Source organism: Dermacentor albipictus, chromosome 3 (assembly GCF_038994185.2).
Source record: "Dermacentor albipictus isolate Rhodes 1998 colony chromosome 3, USDA_Dalb.pri_finalv2, whole genome shotgun sequence".
Taxonomy (NCBI): domain Eukaryota; kingdom Metazoa; phylum Arthropoda; class Arachnida; order Ixodida; family Ixodidae; genus Dermacentor; species Dermacentor albipictus.
In genome coordinates, this window is record NC_091823.1 from 111054522 (window position 1) to 111073622 (window position 19101).

A 19101-nucleotide genomic window follows, 5' to 3' on the forward strand; every position below is an offset into this window, starting at 1 on the left:
CATTCTGATACTTCCGCTGCTTCCCTAATATGTGAAATGCACTGCCTCCTGCATCGGCCCACTTTCGTATGGCACTGGCTTGCCAAGGTAGCCCATGGGCACGATGGCATGACGATGACTGTATGACGACGGTGAAATGACAGAAATACTTAAGATGCTTTAAGTAAATGGCAGTGCAGTGACCCCCCTTTATTTTTTTTTTAATTTCTTGACATATAGTATAATAGCAGAATCGTGTCAATAAGCAGTAAAATTGGCCGTCAACCCATCCCGGGATCCCCTTTTCAAAGGAAAAATAAACAAAGAAGTGCAAGAAAGAAAGGATGCTGAGGAACAAAAACATTTCGATGGTCTCTTCGCGGAAAATTTATTGCGCAGAGTTTCTGAGCAGTTTGTAGCTCAAATTTGTAAGACTATGGCGATTTAAGGTTTGCCTATTTCTTAATAAAGCTCTCTTCCAGTACCGCCGCAGCAGTCAACAATTGCTTAGCAAATTTCTGGAAAATCATAATCTGGCATCGTTCTCAGAAGGACGTCGTGGGAAAAGCTTGTGTACCGCTCGATAGCCAAAACACGCCACGCACGCACCCAATTCACAGCGTCTTATCGTTTCTTGTAGCATTAGATATCGAGTCGTTTATCAGTATCACTCGCTGCTGAAGGAGGCGCGAACTGTCGTAGAAGGCAACGCTAGATTCTGCAGAGCGTCTTGTCTTTTTCTTCTTTTGGCACTCACTTCTTCTTTTCAACTTAGTGTGTTATGGGCGAATTAAGAGCGGTAAACTGATTAACTATTCTATTATTTGCTTGAGGCCGCATGCTGTCAGCCTTGGATTCCCTGGCTTCGTCAACAGGTGTACCCAAAATGTGCGCCGAAATATAGACTGGCATCATATGTCGTATTATATTTATTTTTTTCGAAATTACCTTCGATAAACACCCTACGTGAAAACTACGTTAAACGCCTATGCGGCCATGTATCGTGGATGTATGGATCGAAAATGACGCCGTCTTCAGAAATGGGCCTTACGTGCTTTCAGCACTGACCGTGCTTCAGTTCCATATTCGAAAGACGTAGCCTGAAGCAATTAAGTTAAACCTCGACCTAATGTAGCCGGGGAGATGGGAGAATCACCTCGTTAAATCGAGAACTTCGCTAAATTGATAACATATTTAAGACACTCGGGCCAATATTGTTATACCTATTTAGGAGCAAAGAGGAAAAAAAGAATGTACAATAAAGTTAATGCGTGTGTGCGCGCTTATCAATAATGTGAGCCCGTGGAGCTCGTCTTTCTTTCCGCTATGGTAGCGACAAACCTTCTTGACCGGCGAAGGTTGTCGGTCGTTTGAACACAAATCCGGCGTTCCCATATTTTACCGACATTTTCCCCCAATATTTCGTTTATTCGGACGAGGCATTGATTTCACTTTGTTGCTTCGAGGTCTGCAACGCATTTAACGCTATGTGGATATGTGTTCGTTAAATCGAAAATTTCGTAATACTGATTTCCGTGAAATTGAGATTTGACAGCAATTCTAAATGTAATTACTAATATCTCGGTAATTGTGCCACGGCACATTTGAAAAAAAAAATTACTTATGCCTAAGCTTCCCGCTCAATTAACAGCTATAAGCGATGTCGAAAAAAGGCATTTTTCTTTCAAAGATGTATTCGAACTTAAGAAAAAACTGGAATCAGGACGTATATGCAATCTATCTAACGTCGCGAATGAAAAAAAAAAGTTTATGCAATAATAGGAACGTTAAATTTTGGTATAATTTCAGAATGTATGACTGCGAAAGCTGAAGTTGCAAATCGTCCAGCGGATAGTATCGATGTGGATTCAAAACTCAGCTTATCATTTGGTCTTTAGAATGAACTTACGAGTTTGTTCCATTCGGCTCCGCAATGTTGCTCGAGCGCGAAGCAGCGTTACCTTTGTGTTCCTTTACCTTTGAGGCTCGGTCGAGGGTGCGATTCCGAGGACGCGGCTTTCGCAATCCGGTGGGAGCGCAATTGAGCGCTCGGTGCGGCTTAGACAACTCCAGAAAGTTGAATTAACCCTGAATGTTTTACTTAAACACAATGAGCAGTTTAATAGGTGCGGATTCCTTTAGTAAAGTTTTCAGGTATAGCACTTTGTCTACGTTAAACATGATTGAGCAACCAATTACGGGTGAAAGAAACGCGCAACGAAATTCAACAGGCGTGGAATCCTTCCACTCTGTTAAACTGCGACGCTGCCTCCGTGCCTTCGAGTTCTAATCAAATCACGAATCAAGAGTATTGACAACGAGGGAAAAGAATTATCGCACTTTTGCTCAAAGTGTAAAGCAGCGAAAGAGACGGCTATCACAGTACTTCGCGCAGTAAAATCAACATTGTCTGGCTCAGTATCACCGAGGGCAATGCTCCCTCCAGTAACAACACTGTCTGCTGCACTACTTGCTTTGATATTTTTGTTTAATTACTTCGGAGTCGAGTATAGCCAAGCGGAATTTTCTCCGGCCAACCACCCGATATTTCCCTTGCCCTGCATTTACTTGCGCTGTGTTGCAGGTCACTTTGCCAACGTGGATTCTCTAGAAAGCTGCGGTGTTCTGTAAGTTAAAACCACTTGCGGCGAAGCAGAACTACTGTAGCTCACATTACAGCTACATACGTAAACAGTTGCTCATGACGCATGCACAGAGTGTGACGTTACAGTGCTCTGGAGGATGGGTGTGACGAGTTGGGAGGGGCTCTAGATCTACAGCAGCTCTTTTCGCTCTGCTCTGCCAACCGTACCACTATGCTTCCTAATTTTCATAACGCAGGATTCGATTGTCTTCTTGAGGCAAGGCAAGCCCAATCTTCTCGATCTACGACCCCGACTGCGTATTGCTTCTTGAAAATGGAAGTGCTTATATACTCACGTGCACATTTCTCTTTGCCGTCTCCTATGACCAGTATCAGGCACGAGAAGTTCCCACGAGAAGTTCCCACGTTGAAGATATTGAAAAAATAACTGTCCTTTTATTTATTAATATATATCGTTTTTTAATTACAACTGTACATACTGCGTCTTGTGCGCGCACGAGAAGTTGAGAGCGTCAAAAACTGCAAAATTTACTCTGGCTAGCACTAGATTAAAAAAAATAGAAAACCCAGAGGAAAGAAATGCACCGAGTTGTCCTTGTTAAGAGCCACCAAAGGCGAATTGAGATTCTGGGCTACTCAGAACCTGTTTTACGTAGCGGAATTAGGGCGGTATTATAAGAAGAAAATATTCGGCCACCTAATAATAAAAGGCCTCGTCATCGCCCAACGGATATTTTCTGCGCCTTTTACATATTGTAAGGTTATAAACTTTGCTTTCTCTATCTTCTGTTTATGCAGTCGTGTTAGCAAACTAGCCATTTGTGGCTTCTTGAATGTTGATCAGTATTTCGGACAACGTCAAGCTTGTGCGCACATGGCGTATGCAATTAGCCGGTCTTCGACATTTGCATGAATCCCTCTATGTTTTTCTTATGTTCTTGCAATGACAGGAAAGTAGTAACAGGCAAAGATTTAGACATGACATTGGCAAACGTATCAGGCGCGCTTTCGTGCGCAGACACCGAAACCGAAAGCTTCAATCTGAATGGCTACGGCATGGGCTCTGGCTTGAGGGACAACGGTTGCTATTTGTTGCTTATGTGTTGGTTTATGCTTGCGCACAGGTAGCGCAGGGGAAGACGCTTCTAGTTAACGGGTTAGTGTCTGACGATCTTTTCTTCTGCCGTGTTGATTATGATGCTTGTTCTTTTGAGCTAAAGCATGACGCAAGTGTGACAGGTCAAAAGTGATTGTATTGTTCTACGCGCCTCTGCGGGACAAGACTGCTGCGCGGGAGCATCGTGGCGCCAGAAATTAAGCAGTCCGTGCGTTCTCCCGGCCGCTCGGCGCGGGCATTCTCAATGCTATCTCTTTGACAGGCCATACTGCGCACGGGTGCGTCAGCGGCGTCAACTCAAACAAACGCGGCTTCTGGCTGTGTGGGGAGAGAGTGAAGGATTCCCGCCCCTTCGCCGATGGCTCCGATAAGTCGGCGACGTTGGAGCCGAGTATCCACAACCCGGCCTTGCAGTCGAACATGCCGCACGTGCTGTCAGCCCAGCAAGAGACCCTCGACCGGCGAGGAAAGCGTGAACGCCGATCAAGTTGGATGCTGCACCGAGAAAACATGGGCGTGAAGCTTCAGACGGCGTACGTACTGTGCTGATGAAGCCAACTGTTGCGTTTGTCCTGTGCAATGAGCGAGCAACCGCGAGTTTGCTTACGGAATTCCCTGTGTGTTGGTAATTGTGTTTGCTATCTGTGCAGTGACATGAAAGTGATTATTCTGGGAGATTCGAATGTCGGCAAAACGTCCCTCCTCATTCGCTACATCGAGAGGCGGTTTGAAGATTATCCTAAAGTAAGTACGACCATATAGTGTACCCCCCGCCCCTTTTGTTTTCTTTCCTTTTTTTTTTAGCGCAATCAGTACATCTTGTTGAGCTTCGACATTTTGTACCCACATGCCACTTTTTGGCTTTTCCTGCTCAGCTACGCTTAGTGAAGAAAAAAAGTAATTATTGCACACGTTTTCGCTGAGCGCTCATTACGAGGCGGATATGCAGGTCGCGGTCGATGAAATTTGTCTCATCTTCGGCTTCGCTGTCCTTAAACGTAAGCTCTCAATCAAATTCCAATTTAAGGATGCACACAGCCTTGCAACGTCTGTTTAATACTCGCGCATGTGCACGGCGTTCAAGCTTTAGTGGGGGGAGAGGGAGGGGCGTACCCTTTTGGGCACGCCGCCGCTGTTAAAAAGAAAAAAAAATACGAGTTATATGGTTAGAGTTACATATTTTAGCAGTTATATTAGAAAATAGACTTATCGGGCAAGTGAACATATAGAAATGCATATCTTATGAATATCTGCAACTGTAATTCAGCTTATGTTTAGCAGCCAGGACGAAACACTGCATGCAATTTGTGAAAGATGTTGGCCCCCGCCAGAATTTTATTTTATTACCCGCGAGGTTCTAGTATTACAGAAAGTAGGGAAAAGGTATTGATTCAGCGCAAACATTAAAGCAAGAAACTTTTTCATTAAATGAAGCTTTGCTGTAGAAGAAAAATTGACCTTGTCTCGGGAGTTGAACCCTACACCACTGCTAGACCTAAACGGTCACTATGTTATCAGCGCTAGCTAGGAGGCCAGCAGTTGACAGTACGAGATTCAAAATTGATTTAACGTGCATAACGTTTGGTCACTTGATGCAGATTCAGTTGCAGTGAACGGGGTCTGTCATTGCCAATAATGTTAATCGTTTGGATACTCTGTATGTTCACAGGCAACGCTTGGTGCATCATTCACCTTGAAAATGAGAGGGAAACACAATATTGCAATATGGGTAAGCTTTGTCTTTTGCTCTTGTAGTTCTATACTCTCTTGCGTTAATTGCATTTGTTTCTGCATTCAACATTGTCTTATATTGAAAGCCCTAACTGGTTGAAAACACCCTGCAGCTTGCAAATTATTGTTCAAAAGTAAATTTTCTGGCTGTCGAGTAAGAATTTTTTTTCGTCTTTGACAGGAAAAATAGTACACCTGAAATATTTGAAGAATGCATAGCATGAGATGTGAACTGTGCTGGCTTTATATGAAGCTAGGTGTACTTATCACAAGTAACGCCGGAAGAAGTAAAAAAAAGCCTTGGTAGCTATGCAAAGGGGGAAGGCATCTGGGGAGGATCAGGTAACAGCAGATTTGTTGAAAGACGGTGGGCACATTGTTCTAGAAAAACTGGCCACCCTGTATACACAATGCCTCAAGACCTCGAGTGTACCAGAATCTTGGAAGAACGCTAACATAATTCTAATCCATAAGAAAGGGGATGCCAAAGACTTGAAAAATTACAGACCGATCAGCTTACTGTCCGTTGCCTACAAAGTATTTACTAAGGTAATTGCAAATAGAATCGGGAACACCTTAGACTTCTGTCAAGCAAAGGACCAGGCAGGATTCCGTAAAGGCTACTCAACAATAGATCATATTCACACTATCAATCAGGTAATTGAGAAATGTGCGGAATATAACCAACCCTTATATATAGCTTTCATTGATTACGAGAAAGCGTTTGATTCAGTCGAAACCTCAGCAGTCATGGAGGCATTGCGGAATCAGGGTGTAGACGAGCCGTAAGATATCTATAGCAGCTCCACAGCCACCGTAGTCCTCCTTAAAGAAAGCAACAAAATCCCAATAAAGAAAGGTGTCAGGCAAGGAGATACAATCTCTCCAATGCTATTCACAGCGTGTTTACAGGAGGTATTCAGAGACCTGGATTGGGAACAATTGAGGATAAGTGCAAATGGAGAATACCTTAGTAACTTGCGCTTCGCTCATGATATTGCCTTGCTTAGTAACTCAGGGGACCAACTGCAATGCATGCTCACTGACCTGGAGAGGCAAAGCAGAAGAGTGGGACTAAAAATTAATCTGCAGAAAACTAAAGTAATGGTTAACTGTCTCGGAAGGGAACAGCAGTTTACGATAGGTAGCGAGGCACTGGAAGTGATAAGGGAATACATCTACTTAGGACAGGTAGTGACTGCTGATCCGGATCATTAGAGTGAAATAATCAGAAGAATAAGAATGGGCTGGGGTGCGTTTTGCAGGCATTCTCAGATCATGAACAGCAGGTTGCCATTATCCCTCAAGAGAAAAGTGTATAACAGCTGTGTCTTACCAGTACTCGCGTACGGCGCAGAAACCTGGAGGCTTACGAAAAGGGTTCTACTTAAGTTGAGGATGACGCAACGAGCTATGGAAAGAAGAATGATAGGTGTAATGTTAAGGGATAAGAAAAGAGCAGATTGGGTGAGGGAACAAACGTGCATTAATGACATTTTAGTTGAAATCAAGAAAAAGAAATGGGCATGGGCAGGAAATGTAATGAGGAGGGAAGATAACCGATGGTCATTAAAGGTTACGGACTGGATTCCAAGGGAAGGGAAGCGTAGCAGGGGGCGACAGAAAGTTAGGTGGGCAGATGAGTTTAGGAAGTTTGGAGGGAACAACATGGCCACAATTAATACATGACCGGGGTAATTGAAGTATGGGAGAGGCCTTTGCCCTGCAGTGGGCATAACCAGGATGATGATGATGATGCACCTAACCTGCCTGCGCTTTCTTTTTACCCAGGACACAGCAGGACAAGAACGCTATGTTGGCTTGAGCATGTTCTACTGCAGAAATGCTGACGTCGCAATCATGGCCTTTGACGTTACGAGCCGAGAAACCTTTAAGGCATTAATGTAAGTGCCATACAGTGGAACTTTCCCCTTACTTTGTGGATGTGGTCAACCTGAGATGTAAACTTAAAGTGATGAATTTCTGTTCTGAATTAGCAAATAGCGAATGAATTACAGTAAAGTGGAAAGTTGGGCTAGTTGGTGAGTGATCGCCATACCTTGCTGGTGAAGCAGCGCACAGACACGGACACAGTGAAGACAAACAGGAAAAGACGACACTCGCTGAGCACGCTGAGACAACGAGAAACGAGTGTCGTCTTTTCCTGTTTGTCTTCACTGTGTCCGTGTCTGTGCGCTGCTTCACCAGCAAGGTATGCGAATGAATTACTTTTGCCAAAAATGTTTTGCCAGATTGGTCAGTTGAAAATGCCTTCTTCAAATTTCTGGAGCAGCAAGCTATGTAATAGGATAGCACGAGCTATTGGTCATTCCTAGTAACTGTTTATGCTTCTGTTCAACCCTAGCAAAATATGCAAAAAGAAAGAAAACTGCGCCAGCTTATGGAATGTTCAGATTAAGAAAACAGTGTTCAGAAAGCACTGCATTTGATGCGACGACCAAAAATTGGATTAGAAAGCAGGCTGAAATAACACGTTGGTAGAAGTTCGCTGTTTTACAAAAAGATTGCATTGAATTCTGATACTACTAAAGAAAAAATACATTGGGACTTTCTTAAGCTAAAAGAAGACAAATGATAAAATACCATAAGGTCTCTTATATCACAATGCCAAAGCTACCACTACATGGCAGTACAGACGTTTAACACTTTTAGACGAATATTGTCTATAGGCAACATACCAGAAGAAGGTTTCTTGCCCAGTTCCAGTATTGAGCACTGTTTATGGCCAAATGTCTTTGGCCAACACTGAATGACAGGCAGCAAGCATCATTTGCTGGTTTAGAGCAGAAACACTGCACGAGGAAGAAGTTTGGCGTGCAACTCACTCTCTTGTGAAAGAAAGGTCAGAGGAGAGAGACTGATGCAAGATAGGCAGCTACAGTAGTGTCGCACGTATGATGTAAAGCAAATGAAATGTGTACACCTATGGTTCACGTATGATGAGTGCTGTCTCTGCAAATTGAAAATGAAGCCCTTAAGTGGCTTGGGATGAAGCTCACTTCATTTCCTGCCTGGGGTTTACCCCCTATTGCTGAAAAGATATCCGAAATTTCTTGTTGTTGTTGTGGAAAACACAGAATAAGCGTAATCAACATTTTTATAAAAAAATTGAATTTTTTTTTCGGGTTATTTATGACTTGTCCTTAAAGGGTTAAAGAACTTTGCCATTCAATAAGTTTTACCTGATAAAGAAATGCCGTTATAGTTCCAGAGGAGTAATCTAGTTTCAGCAAGTCTTCTGCAGTGAGGTTGATATGCATTCTTGCAGTGACTCATTAGTATCTCTAGCTATCTGCCTAAGTGGCACTTATGCCTAGCATTGAATTAATACAGGTTATAATATTATCCTTCCAAAATTTTATCTTAACCGGACTTAGTTGCTGAGAAATTTGTGACCTGAAGGCAAACACTTATTGTTCTGCAGTTCAAATCGCCAGCACTAAGCGATGTCTCCTGCATAGTTTTGGCAATCCAGGAGGTTATGCTATACCGTGGGCTACTGCCTACTTCTAGTCAGAAGCCAGAAGAGAAAGACAGGGGTCCCACATTCCTATGAAAGGCACAGGCAAGATTGACTTGAATAGGCAGCACCATTGAGTTACGTGGACAAAATCCAATAAATTGGCCAAATCGCAATTTCTTTCATGTTGAAATGTAGCCCAAGGAAAATTTTATCAGCAGATGACTGATATACTGGAACATGCAGGGCATGAGATCTGGCATGTCATGGGATCTGGTACCTTACTATCACTATGGCAGCATCAGTCATGTCATTTCCTGGCTTGCAAAGCGTCGCTTCGTGATAAAAGTGATGTATTGCTTTGGTTATACGAAAGCACTAATCTTCATTAATTTACCTTTCATGGCCCTTTGATGGTACACTCTGCTGTGTTCACTCTGTTTATAGGCTGGTGTATAAAAGTACTTTGTACCTGGTGCTTTATCCCCATTAACTTGCCAGAAGAGTGTCTTTATAGTTAGTAAATGTAACTCAAGTCATAAATACACTGCTTTTCATGCCTTGAACCTGCCATAACAGAAGCACAGTCCAGAAGACGGGGACAAGATGGACACACACACACACACGCGCACACACACACACACACAGCACATATGTCTTGTGCCCATCTTTTGGTCTTTGCTTGTGTTAGAATAAATTACCAACACACCCAAGCCTCTACTGTTGTCCTAAACTTGTGTGCAAATTGACATACACATATTTTTCTAAATATAGCACCATTTCAATAGCACCGCAATTTGTAATGTTTTGTTGCACAAAGCGCATCATGCTATCGGAAACAAGCATAGCCGTAGACAGCCTGGTAGTTACCATTACTGCATTAGCTCTGTGCGAGTCTTCCACATTTTGCACATGGAACAGTTTTGTTACATTAATTTAACATGAATGTATAGTGCAGCGCCAGTGTTGTATGTAATCGCAAGTCGAGCATCTTTTTCAAGTGTGTGGCATTTTAGTGCACAAGGTCTTCAGATTTTCATCTGAGCATTTGTAATGCATGGGCCTTTAACTTGCTAAGGCTTGTGAAAGAATTGACATGCCTAAGACATATGAAATAATTTGTTGATGAATATAGCCTTAAGGCCTTATGGTTGTGCTTCTTGGGTTTATGCTTTCAAATTGTGGAGTTTCCAGCCAACATTGTCATTCAGCAGTTGTGACATTTTACTGCTGAATATGGATTAGACTCCCAGTCAAGGTGTCCATATCTTGAAGTTAGCCAAACACAACTGGTGGTCTGCTTTGATTTAGGGAAACACTTATTAAATTCTTAGATCTCAATGTAAAAAAAAAAGCTATGCAGCTCGTGCTGACAGTATTTTTGTTTCATATACTGCAGCATTAAGATGTGTCCAATTTACTTTTACTATCTGCTGTTTATACTATTTGCAAAGCTGTAATAGGGCTGTTTTCATTTTTCTAACCTTTTCTGCAGGATTTTTCTTGAGATATGCTGTGGCATGTACACATGGTCTTATGTAATGTATCTAGCTCTCGGCCAGCACAAAACATTTCCTTATGTACAGTCGCTATCAAAAGTTTAGGGCCCATGGCATCGGCAGAAAATTTAAATATTTTGAAGTGCAGCTTTGTGGCCTGGAATTAGTTTAATTTGGTACATTTTGGCTAGTAGTTTACCAAATGGTACATTTGGTAAACTTTTGGTTGGGACTGTACTTCACTGATGCTGTGTTATACTAGATGGCATTCTGACTGCGATCACTTTGTTATGCTCTTGCAAGTGCATAAAGTCAGTGTGCAGGTTTCCTAAACAAAATTTCAAGAACATGCTGTTTAGGGCGACTGCCTGATTGAGAACTATTTAAATACCACACACATACACCTTCAGACACTGCTTTTGAAACAGCTGTAAGTCTAAAGAGATGCTTTTAACACTGGCCCATGGTGACCAAGTGGTGTGTGGGTCAATGAAGTAAGTTGCGATACAAAATACTCGGTTGTTTAGACCGCGCAATTGCGCGATTCATAGTAGAGTGCTCTGAAAACAGGGACAGCTATCGGTGACATGCTGGCACCACCCAAATTGGTAAGGATTGCACCTCACTCCAAATGCATTTTATTTGACACGGAACACTTGCCAAGCTGCTCAGATCATAAAATCTCTATAGCTGTCACGTGCGTTATGCATCAATGCATCTTCAAGCGAAGCTCTTCGCAAAGTTTGTAACAGCGAAGTGGAAAAGTCAGGTTCTGAGAAATGACGTCTGCATAAGAAGTAACCTAGTGTAAAGAAAAGAAAGTGAACAAAATGGGACCAAAGTGTGCATTGAATGTGGGGGAGATGAAGGCCCAAAAGAAGCATTGAGCAGAATAAGAACACCTTCCGTTACATTGCAAAGTGTGGTGCAGAATCTGAGAATTGGCTGGCTTGTAAATGCCTAGCAGAATGACGAGCAGCTTTGCGGCTGTGAGCAAGCGAGGTGTGTGGCGAGCATTAAACCTGCAAGTGGGATGCGGAATGACAATGCCTGGCAACCATCGGCAGTGAGGAACGTCATGATAGAGTACGAAAGCTTGAGGGATCGACACATTAAATGTTTTTGTTCTATCTTGTGTTTATTGCTGCATGCACCGCACCAGTTCTTACCATTGGGAAAAGTACACAACATCATCAACAATAACTGCGTTAAGATGTGAGGCATATGTTCGTTTGGTGCATCACCTACAGTCGAGGCACAATACCCAAATAACGGTGAAAATTGTCCTAGCTGAAGTTGCATTGGCGATCGTGAACACTTGCATGAACTATGTGTAACATGTATAAACTGTCTTGTGAGGTGTGGAAGTGATGTGCAATGCAACACATGTGTCTTGTTGAATAAATTTAATGTGCACTCATGTTGGGTTTATATGGATGCTGTCCCTACATGGCAACAGTTCCAACAATGCCTTACCTTTGCTTGATCACATTACATTCGCATGAACATTGAACTTCATTTGTGTCATTAGCTTTACATTTGTGTAAAATTGTATTTAAGGCACACCATTTTGTGCAAACATTTGCATCAATGTTATTTTTGCATAACATTTCCTTTGTGAACATCAAAAAGCTTCACTTGTCATCAATTCCCACTAATGCATAGAATATGTGGGAATTTAAGAAAAAAAAAATCTGTATTTTTTCTTTCTAGGAAGTTACAAGTAATGATAGAATAAATCGGAGTATTTCTAGTTATACAAAAACGTTGACTATGATGGCTGTGCTAATCTCTGATGATGACATTTGTGCTGGGCATTCAGGTCCCATTTCATGCCTAATACTCATAGCATGCCTAATCTTTGAGACTTTAGAGTAATCAAAGTTGTGCAAAAAAAAACTGCAGCTCAGATTGATGACGGGTCAAGTCATACAGTGACTCGGAAACTATTTTAATGGCTTTATTTCTTTAAGTATCGCGATGAAACATCATTACTCCATTCCACAAACTTTCTCTGTCACTTTTAGATAGCATTACCAAATTTCATTTTTAATATATTTTTTCTGTATCCTGGTGATCTTGCCCTATCAATGCTGTTTCTGTAGTTTATGCTACTGTACAGTACCCTTGTCATGAAAATTTTATTCCAGGCTTATTTCATAGTAGTTTACTAACTTTGCTGAGCTATAAGGTGTTAAAAATAAGAAATTGTGCATACTAATTCTGCAAATGTTTGAACCTCTGCTCTAATCATTCTTAATGGCATTCTCCTCAGAGGATGTTCAGTTTCCTAATTGACTTCATCAGAGCTCACTGAAATCGCAACTTCTGATTTGAATTTATTTACTACCTGTTTAACCATTGCCACTGAAAAAGTGAGCACACCTTATTCAGATTAGATCAGCGTGGCAAGTCCTAAATGAATGCTGAGCTTGTTGGTTACCCTGTGTTTATAGGAGTTATGCACTGTCATCCACACCATTGTAGTACAGCCAGCATGGTGAAAACATTGATCTGCCCATCTGTAGCAGCAGAGTAGAAACTGTGAATGGGACAATAACTGCTGCACGTGATATCACATGAATAACTCCCTATTAAGAACAATATCGCACAGCACAAAAATTGTGCATAAGGGAAAACCTGACCATATTGAAAGCTTAGCTGACTGTGCTCCACGTCAAAATGGTAGTTTGTATGCAATGAGCTGACACTTCAGTCGCAAGAACTTGCATTATAATTGCACCCCAGCTGTGGCATAGCCTTGTGTATAATTCTGGGATTTTGTATGCGTGCAGCGAAGCACGCTTTTTATATTTCATGGCATTATTGTATTAGAGCTTTAGATTACGAGGTGTGTTTTGCATATGAAAAAAAGACAAGCTCTTTTTATTATCCTTCTGTGGCAGTAGCGGTTTGAGTAACCAAGTGGTATGCAAGCAGTTTCTCTCACCTAAACTGAAACTGTTAACTATTAAATGAGCTCTAAGCTACCACCATTCCTTTTTTTTTTTTCAACCTTAAACATGTTGCTCTGATGCCTTGTTTCACTTCCTCATTACTTTTTTTTTTGCAGGACAAGGTATGTCCAGTTACTGAGCGTGGTAGATGACTTTGCATTAAAGGTGGTTGTCGGGACCAAGAATGACCTGCTAGGCACAAAGAAACGACAGGTGAGGAGTGTGTGGTTGCCTTGTAATCATTGTTGTCTATTCTTGGACAAAATTTAACAGTAATGGTTGGGTGACATTTTTAGTTTCGTTAAAATGATACGTTGCAGATGAATTGAGAAATAAGGCTTGAGGGCTCGAATGTTTGGAAAAACTACCCTACTTGCAAAATAAAGTAGGTTGCATGCAGGCACTCAAACTTGCAGAAGATTGTATGGAGGCTGTGGAATTTGTCCACTCTATGAAAGCAAGGTTTCAAAAGTCTATGAATAAAGCAAAAAAAGACTGCAGCATTTGTCTATTCCTCCATTTTTGAATTCATTGACTGTGACAGCAGCAGACTTTTGCAGCGGATGCTGTCATCTTGCCTGCACCTCAAGTAATGGTGCTAGTATTTTCTCAGCCCTTTACCACCTGTAGTTATGCACACTGGCTGCCGTGGGTACGCAGGGCTAGTCCATGGTAAAATGTGCCAATTTATCTCACCAAAGGCAATCTCAATGCATCCATGTGCGTAGTTCTGTTTTTTGGTCACAGGTGGTGCTGCAGAAAGCGTGAAATCTCGGTGGAAGTGTTTTTAAAGCTGGCAACAAGAACTGTGGTCTTCTCATTGTTGTGTGGAACACTAGGTGCGACAACACTAAGTGAGGCCTTCCTCTGTGATTAAATGTGATCCCACGTGGCACTCAACTGGAGCACAACTCTCGGTCGTGCTTGGGACAGGATTGGCACTGAAAAAGCAAACTTCAAGCAGTGCAGTGAAGCCAACTTTGTTTTAGCATTAAAAGTTTTGTGTTCCCCAATCAAATATTATCGTTCGAATTTACTTGTGACATCTATTTAATGGGCAGGCTCCATGGAACATTTGAAAAAAAACATTTACAAATGGCATTTTGAGAACATCCTTTCAGAAATGATTAAGAAGGTAAAAGGTTAAAGCACCCTATTTGTGATGCACATAATGTCGTATTTGTCAACAACTGTATTGATTGCTGTGCCCTTAAATACATGCACGGATGCCACCATTCTTGAGACCTCCCTGGTGCACAAAACACCACGCAAGTTTCTTAAGACAAATTCTGCACGGTGCTTAATGGTTAGTACATCACTGTACCAACAGTACAATGTGCAGTACAACTGCACGTTGCCGCAGTGCTTGAGTCAATCCTCGGAAGCATTGGTAGCTAAAGTCTCGTTCTTCAGTCACAGGTTGTAACTGGATGTAAAGTGAACAGTGACGTGTTAACGTCATTATGTCAGTGGCATAATAGAAGAGATAGACAAGTAAACAGACATAGCAAGCTTAGTTTTGATCTTTTAGCCATTGGCTACCACTTACATGTGCCAAGTGAGCCTCCATCTGTGTTGCCTTGCACATGCTACTAAATCTTGTATTGTAGTTTGTTACGTAATGCTGTGTAGTAATAATCACTAAAAAATGCATCCTTTTTGAGCTGCACCCTTTGCACTATCATGATAAATTTTGGTTACCCAGGTCCAGCAGAATCAGATGTGGCAAATGCACCCAGTGCTCCGATTAAAGTTGCATAGGTGTCCGTATGTGCATGAAAACATTGTCCAAATATCAGCTAAAACAAACAGCATCTGACCATTACGGAAGTGGACACCTAGTGAAATTTAGTAACATTTCGTAACTTGTTCAGCATAATTGGCTGTCGCGCTATCAACAAATACTTTTCTGAACCAGCAATTTCTCCCAACCAGCGAATTATTGGCTTTGGCAATATGCTCCCCTTTTTTAAGGCGAGAACCTTAAATGCCTCGTCGGACGGTGGCCTTGAAGATGCTGCGTGTGGTGCAGAAAGTAATGTGAGCTTGCCTCGTGCAGAGACGTGCTCGTGCCACTGCTCACACGTTCGTTGTGTTCCTCCATAGCTGGCTTCAGTGCCGCTCATCATCTGCAAAAAAAGAAGAAAAGGCAAAGTTAATTGCAATAGAGTTAATTCAGGTACTCGAATCCATGACCTTTGGTGTTAAGGAGAAGTTAATAGGGCACAGGTAATAGGCTTCGTTCAGGCACTCCAACCAATGACCTTTGGTGGTAGTCGAACCTTCTAGCTTATGCGGGAGTCGAACCTGGGACCTTTGGTATAAAGGCAAAGTTGATTAGGGCGCAGTTAATTAATATGGAGTTCATTGAGGCACTCGAACCCACGACCTTTAGTGTTAATTAGGGCAAAGTATGTTAAGGCACAGTTAATTAAGGTAGTGTCAGTTAAAGCTCTAGAACCACAACCTTCGGTGGGAGGAAACAAGTAATAAGAAGTAAAGCTCATTCTAAGGAGCATGTCAAGTAATCTAATGAACGCCTCTTGAATACGCAGGCTTTCGCCTTCACCCTCTTTGGCGTATGCTAAAGTGACTAAATTTTTTGGGCCCAGACGTTCACCAGCTTTGGTAGCCAACAGGTTAACTGCTGTCACAGTAAAAGGAAGAAATTTGGCACGGCTCATTTGATCAAAATGCAGTGCTAATGAACTGTGGGTGAGAAAGATGGAACAAGATTGTGTCTGTCACATTTGTGCTTCGTTTTATTCAGCTATAAAGCAACTAAACCCAGCAGTTCACTTTACTGGGTTGCATTTTTCTTTTTTCATTTTGCAAGAATTTTGAGAGAATTCAAACTTGACAGACCAAAGTTCATTGTCACCTTGAAATGCCACAAGATATGAATATCGACATTCACAAAAATCTTATGGCAAAGGTATTTTATTCACATTTTTGGTCAGTACATTTCAGTAATTTCTGTCACTTAGGCTGGTCTGTGTAAATTTCGAATTTTGAAATCACTTTTAATGAAATTCCACTTGTGATCTAATGTTCATGTGCATTTTGTTTTTCACAGGTATAAAACTCTCTCCACTGATGCAGTTAATGTTCTGTATGTAATCACTGTAGACATCACTGTACACTATGCTAATAGGTCAGTTCACTTGTTGCTTTTAACTCAGCAGGCAAACATTGGGAATTTCAATGTATGTACTTTATCTGTGCTGTTTATGAGCAACTTCAAACATAAATTTTAGTGCCAAATTTGGTAAATCAAACTTGAAGACAGATCTGCTACATATATGAAGAGAGGCACGTCACATTGAATATGTAGTTATGTGTTCAGGGTGTTCATATTTCTGTCATATTTGAGAAACCAAGGCATGAATCAGTAAAGCACTGTCCACTATGTTCTCTCATTAAATGGGCACATTTCTATTTACTCCATCTTCATTCCAGAAGAGTTCTGCTCTTTGGTCTTTTAAAATCTTGCTCAACAAAGCCCAATTAGTAGAAAACGGTCATTGGCATCCGTAAGGACCTTGTTTTAGGTCTTGTCGGCTGAGGAAACTATGAAAGCTGCATCACAATAAAACTACCGTGATGCAGATAAGACTGAAAACAAAGTACTTGCACATGCCAGTGTCCATTTTCTACAAATTGTAGAAAATGGTTATGCTTGCCTTGCACGCTCTAAGGCAATAAGTGTGAGGGGTGGGGGCTTATTTTCTTATTTCCTCTACTTTTGCGCATGCCTTTACATTGTCGGAATAATGCTAGCTTCCTTTGTACATTGTGTGTCGACACACACCTTAAGCATTCAAAAGACCACACCATCCTGAGCACAGTTGTATAGCTGCAGCTGCTTAGATTCATTGCTTCTCTTTTACAAACTCTTAAAGAAGGCTTGTTGCATACTGAAATATGCTTTATTGAACTTTCAAGTGCCTTATGTGCATAATGAGACATTGAGTTTGCAAAGAGCCTTTGGGCATAAGTAATTCTTCTCAGTGCAATTTACCAAGCATCATTTGCACTTAGGTAAAGGGCAGAAGAAAAGATTTCACTAGATTTTTGGCACTCCGGGGCACATTTCGGCGCTTAGGTGTGCTTCCGGTCATACTATTTATCCACAAAGCACTGTTTTACCTTCATAAACTAGGAAGACATTATCACAGTAGGATTATTCTAATAAACCTACGAGAATAAATTGAAGACATTCCTTTCTAGTACCCATACGGGAATAGCAGCATCAGAACTAGCTTTTTCCTTTTGCGCTGTTTTAGATGTGTGTGGCAGGATTCTATGAAACCTCTGCATTAGGTATAGTTAGTGACCACAGTTGCTAATCCTAGGCAAAAGGAGATGTGGAAGGACATATTAAAGAACTTTCCTCCTGTATGTACAGCATTGTAGAAAGGTCTGCAAAAAATTTGAAAATTTTTGTGTGGTACTTGCCCCAGTGCTATTACCACATCAGATCAAGAAACTGTTCAACATCGAGGGTCTGCAAGCTTTTGTAAGGCACTCCACATTCTTTTGCATTACTCTTGAGCCTTTTTTGCAAGAGAACAAGGTGACTTGCAGCAGTGTCCAATTGACTTTTACATGAGCCTTGCATATTTGCCACTGCTGTCACAAGTACGCAATTTTTCACTTGCAGGTTTCTGTTGCCGAGGCGGAAATCTTCGCAAAGAGCTTAAATCCTGGCTGGACAACGGACAAGGCGCCCTACTTTGAGACGTCAAGTGCAACAGGCGAAAACATTGAGGAGGTCTTCGAATACATTTTTGAATATTGCACCCGTGAACACGGTCTGCTGTCTTGCTGCCTCAACAATGTTCATGAGAAAGACCTAAAGACTGTCACTCTCACCCCAAGAACACTAAAGATAGCCAGGAGTGTAACAAATTGTTGCATTTAACATTAGTTAGTGTTTTTAATGCATAAGTCATCACATTGCAGGCCATTGACTTGCTGAAATGCATTTATGTAAATACTTTGACTTCAGAAGAGCATGGTCACGCTCCACAGTTGTAACCAAGTATGTGACAGCCGACATTGTGCCTTGAAGGCATTCCTTCTCGCTGTCTTGACACTGCACTACATACTGTGATATATAGCAATGAACTCTTACTTTTGACTCTCCTGGTCTTCAACTGACCAGACGTTCGTCGTTGTACACATATCATAAGTGCATATGTAATATTTGGTGCGGGCACCATGTATGTATATTTTAATCTGTATATACTGTTTATACAAAGTGGTAGACACTGACAACTGAGAATGCATGAGGCAATAAAGTGAATGTGGCATGTGTAAACATGATGCAATGTCTTTTTCATGCTTTTGCTTTCTTCCAGGCATTGTTCACTTGACACAGAAAAGCCTTTCTGCTTTAATCTAAGAAGCGTTCAAAGCATTGTCCTTATCTCGTGGACTTTGTGTAGAATTTCAGTGGTAGACAAATATTTTTATCTTCGTGATAGCAAGCACTCCAAATGTGGTTTATTTTCAAGCCAGGTATTGTTCTGCTGAAATCTGATCACATTGTCCTTTTGTTATTGCTCACAATGCAAGCTTCAGGGAACTGAAATGAGACTTATTTTGAGCCAACTGTTGATGAAAGAGCTTTGCCTTCCATTGTTTATGTTTGCAGAGGTTATCAACCAGAACTGGTGGTTTCAGACTTACCTTCCATTCGTTTGTACTGTTGATAAGTTCTTACTTTG

The 19101-nt window shown here is 41.5% G+C and overlaps 1 protein-coding gene across 1 annotated transcript; it reads left to right on the forward strand.

Annotated features, from left to right (window-relative positions):
* Positions 1 to 3825: 3825 nt before the first annotated feature.
* LOC135908468 (ras-related protein Rab-7a-like) lies at positions 3826 to 18692 on the forward strand. The gene is made up of 6 exons (XM_065440240.1): positions 3826 to 4234; positions 4352 to 4445; positions 5371 to 5430; positions 7224 to 7336; positions 13486 to 13582; positions 18033 to 18692. Exons 1-6 carry the CDS (start codon positions 4122 to 4124, stop codon positions 18291 to 18293), a joined length of 738 nt encoding a protein of 245 aa, XP_065296312.1. The 5' UTR covers positions 3826 to 4121; the 3' UTR covers positions 18294 to 18692.
* Positions 18693 to 19101: the final 409 nt, after the last annotated feature.

Bases quoted from the DNA above. Each gene is read 5' to 3' on its own strand.
- LOC135908468 (XM_065440240.1), top strand. From the start codon at position 4,122: ATGCCGCACGTGCTGTCAGCCCAGCAAGAGACCCTCGACCGGCGAGGA. The intron at 4,446-5,370 runs GTAAGTACGACC...GTATGTTCACAG, and splicing joins GGTTTGAAGATTATCCTAAA to GCAACGCTTGGTGCATCATT. The intron at 5,431-7,223 runs GTAAGCTTTGTC...CTTTTTACCCAG, and splicing joins AACACAATATTGCAATATGG to GACACAGCAGGACAAGAACG.